Raw genomic sequence first — 3,770 nt, 5'->3', positions numbered from 1 at the left:
GCGTGTATATCTAGGGAGAATATAACATGTCTCATAACTATTTCCCCGTTAAGATGGCTGCACAGCTCTAATGACGAACATTATTTCTAAAAAGACTTTCAGGGAACTATTGACACAGCTGATTTTCAAAGTACTTGGTACATTAAATGCTTTCCACATGGGATGAGCCGACATTCTTTTTTATAGATATAAACCAAGTATAACTTTAAAAAATGTTTACAGCTTAAACAATATTTTCTTGAACTTACAAACCTCATTAAGAATAACTTTTAATAAACATAAAAAGCTAAGTCTGATTTCCTTTTGACAAATATTTAATGTTTTGATTTCCACTTTACAAGTGTTTCAAATGGACAAAAGAGGGCTCCCCTTCTTCAGCGATGCTTTTATATTATTTCAAGGTTCCGTGACTCACTAGATGGCGCGCAGTCTGCACAGACGCTACCCATTAGCGCACCGCCTTCTGGGCGAAGCAACGCTATCGGCCGCCACCGGGAAACAGCGTTTATCTGGCAGTTTTGCAAGATGTTCTCCAGGTGTACAGTCTTAAAAAGAACATCCTAAGAATTGAGAATACGAAAGTTATATAAAATGACCTCCACAGCTATAGTATTTCTACTTTATCCTGAGAGAGAGCATCGGAGTGTGGCCTTGCTAGGACAGCCTCTCGCTCATGTCACGAACCATCAGTGTCTCTGGTGTGCAGAATTTTGTAGTTTTCTGCGCACCACTCAGACAATGTTCAACCGTTAAAAATAAACACGATGGCGGTGATGGCTACTATTTTGACGACGACAGCTTCATGTACACTAATTTTCCATTCATAATAATCACTCTCTCTCAAAGGCCTTTTAAAAAACAGTACATGGCACAGGATCGACAAGAATCAAAGGCAGCACAAACTATCGTCAAGAACAGGGAAACCTGGGACGCGGAAAGACATCCGAGGGCAGCGGTCTGCGGGGACGTGGCCCGAGCCGTGCGTCTTCCATTACGGAGACCTGTCCTTCCTCAGATGGGGAGTGTGCGGTCTGCTCCACGCGGCCACGCCGTTTTCGGCCGCTTTTCTGCACGGCCTGCCTTTCGCCCGCTTCTTCCTGGCGGCGGGGGCGCGCAGGGCGGCGGTGGCTCCCTCCAGCTGCCTCTGCAGGGGGGTGCCGCCCAGGCCCCAGGCGACGCAGGCCTGGATGGTGCAGCTGGACAGGAGCACGGCGATCCTCGCCGCCAGCACGTTCACGTTGCGGGCCGCCGCATCCGGGTCCCGGGCCTGGCCCGCAGCCAGGTGGAGGCCCACGGTGAGCACGGACACCACGAGGGTCCCCACACGGCCCAGGATGAGCGCAGCGGCCCAGAGCGACACGCCGTGCGGGGGACTGTCGTCGCCCAGAAGGACGAGGTCGCGCACGTGCGTGAGCAGCTCCACGGCGTAGTGCATGGCGAGCAGCAGCAGCCCCAAGTGGTGCAGGTAGAGCAGGTAGGCGCCGGCGATGTGGAACAGGTGCAGGCCGATGTAGACCAGCTGGCGCGGCAGGTCCTGCGGGCGTGTGCGCTGGAAGTAGAGCTCGGGCACCGCGTGGCACCAGTAGGCCAGCTGCGCCACGTAGAAGAGCTTGGTGCGGAAGGTCATGGTGGCTAGCGGCGCGCGCCACAGGAGGGCGGGCTCGGCCAGGCAGCCCTCGGCCAGCAGCACCGCGAAGCCCCACACGCTCGACACCAGGCAGAAGGCGCCCAGCTGGCCCACCTCGTTGAAGCGGCCCTGGCGCGCGCGGGGCAGTTGCAGGCGGCGCGCCACGCGGTCCAGCACGTACTCCCGCAGCAGGGCATGCACGAGGACGGCCACCAGCGAGTAGAAGAAGACGGTGGCCAGGTCGCGCGCGCCGTAGCGGTAGCGCGCGCAGGGCGGGGACTCCTCGGCGGGGGCGGGGACGCCGTGCTGCAGCGTCAGGAATACGAAGGACGCCTCTGCTGTGCGCTCGAAGAGCAGCCCCAGCACGAAGAACATGCCCACGCACGCCGCCAGGTCTGCGTGATTCTGCAGCACGAACTCGTGGCTCAGCACGGGCGGCTGCCGCCGGCGCAGCGCCATGGCGCGTGCGGAGTGGGCAGCGGCGGTCGGGCTGCGGGCTCCTCACGGCTCAGCGCCCTCCATGGCGACCGCAGCCCCAGAGCCCCCTCCTCTTGGCCCCGCCCCCGCGCACCGACCCGGGGCACCGCCCATCCCGCCCCGCGCCCGCGCAGGCCGCCGGGACCCCAAACCGCAGCCAGAGCGCGCACGGCGCAAGCTCAGAGCCCGCTGCAGGCGGGGAACGGAGCGCCCACGGCCGTGGAGCCTGGCCGGGGTGGAGCTTAGGTGCCCCACGTGGGCCGTTGCCTTGCGCACCGGTGGCCGGGGCCCCTGGCGGGACGCCTCTGAGCTTCTTTCTAAGAAACCCGGGCAAAGCCGGACAGGGACTCTGCTCGGGCCCCCACAGCGACAATGAGCGGAACAGCGCCACCACAGTCATGACAGATGCAAACTCGCGGAGCGCTTACAGTTTACCGGGCGTTGTTCTCGGGGCTTCTGTTTTGTTACTGCAACCCCCTGAAATAAACACTGTTATCCTTCTGTCTGCTTATCAACCTCCAAAGAAACAGGTAGCTGCTGTTATCCATTCAACCATTCGCTTTACAGAGGAGAAACGGAGACCCGCAGCGGTTTAGTGCGCGCACTGCGGGGGCACTGAGCGCGAAGGTTTCCATCCAGGCTGCGTCCAGAGCACGTGCACCTCACTACTGTGCTCAGCCGCCTCTGCTTGTAAATCCGCCAGAGCTGCAGCTACTTTCCTGGAACTGCAACAAAGTATTCTGTAGAGGAGTCGCCCTATGAGCCATGACGATACTGTGGCAATGAGTGTCTGCTCAGTCATCGTGCGTGCTGTTTGGAAAGATCAGGCAGTGGCGGAAACGGAACCCTATCCGCTCATGGAAAGGTCTTTCGGCCACAAAGCCCAAAACGGCATTTCCTCACTGTAGCATATATACAAAGCTAAGGTTTCTTTATTTTGGTTTTGCATATAATTTTTTAAAATTTTTAATTGTATTCTTCCATTACCATTCAGTCCCCTGACCCCCTCCTCCCCGCCGCAGTCCCCACACTGCCGGCCATGTCCCTGAGTCCTTTTTCCTTATTGCTCAGTCCCTCCACCCGCTACCAGCCTGCTCCCGTCTGAGTCTGTCTCCGTTTTGCTTGTTATTACAGTTTGTTCATTAGATTCCACGAATGGGTCAGAGCATCACCCCACACATCAAAAGGTTCCAGGTTTGATTCCCAGGGAAGCACATCCAAGAATCAACCAATGAAGGCATATCATTTTTCTAAAATTCACATGTCAAAAACAGCTTTTGTACATGCTAATACCTTCCTCAATTCAAATTTCATATGTCTTCAAAATTCTCTTTCAACCCAGAGGAATTTTCTTGCTTCCTCTGTATGTCATGAGATCACATTCCTTACTGATAGTTAAAATTTGAAGCTTGGAATATACATTTTAGAAGAAAAGTGCTCCGTGGTTTTAAGACTGAAGCGCACATGACGCCGCTAACGCCCAGCTGCCTTTTGCCGCTGTCCCCCGGACGCTCGCTGCGCGCCAACCAAAGGCGGTCCAACTTGTGTAGCAGCTTGTAAGATATTGAACGAAGTACTCTGACCAACAGGGTGTTCCTGCATTTCCCAGGACAGACAGACACGGTATACGGAATTTGTTGTGGGAAGTGTTCCTGAGCTAAGGAAA

At 55.9% G+C, this 3,770-nt stretch overlaps 1 protein-coding gene across 1 annotated transcript; it reads right to left on the bottom strand.

Moving 5' to 3' along the window:
• Positions 1–991: 991 nt before the first annotated feature.
• TRAM1L1 (translocation associated membrane protein 1 like 1) lies at positions 992–2,086 on the bottom strand. Its single transcript, XM_054562149.1, has one exon. It carries the CDS (start codon positions 2,084–2,086, stop codon positions 992–994), a length of 1,095 nt encoding a protein of 364 aa, XP_054418124.1.
• Between the last annotated feature and the right edge of the window lie 1,684 nt (positions 2,087–3,770).

Source organism: Pteronotus mesoamericanus, unplaced genomic scaffold (genome assembly GCF_021234165.1).
Source record: "Pteronotus mesoamericanus isolate MK-2021 breed Mesoamerican mustached bat unplaced genomic scaffold, CSHL_Meso_final contig_163, whole genome shotgun sequence".
NCBI classification, from domain to species: Eukaryota; Metazoa; Chordata; class Mammalia; order Chiroptera; family Mormoopidae; genus Pteronotus; species Pteronotus mesoamericanus.
Note: the sequence above shows the minus strand (reverse complement) of the source record. Positions and strands in the feature narration are given on the sequence as shown.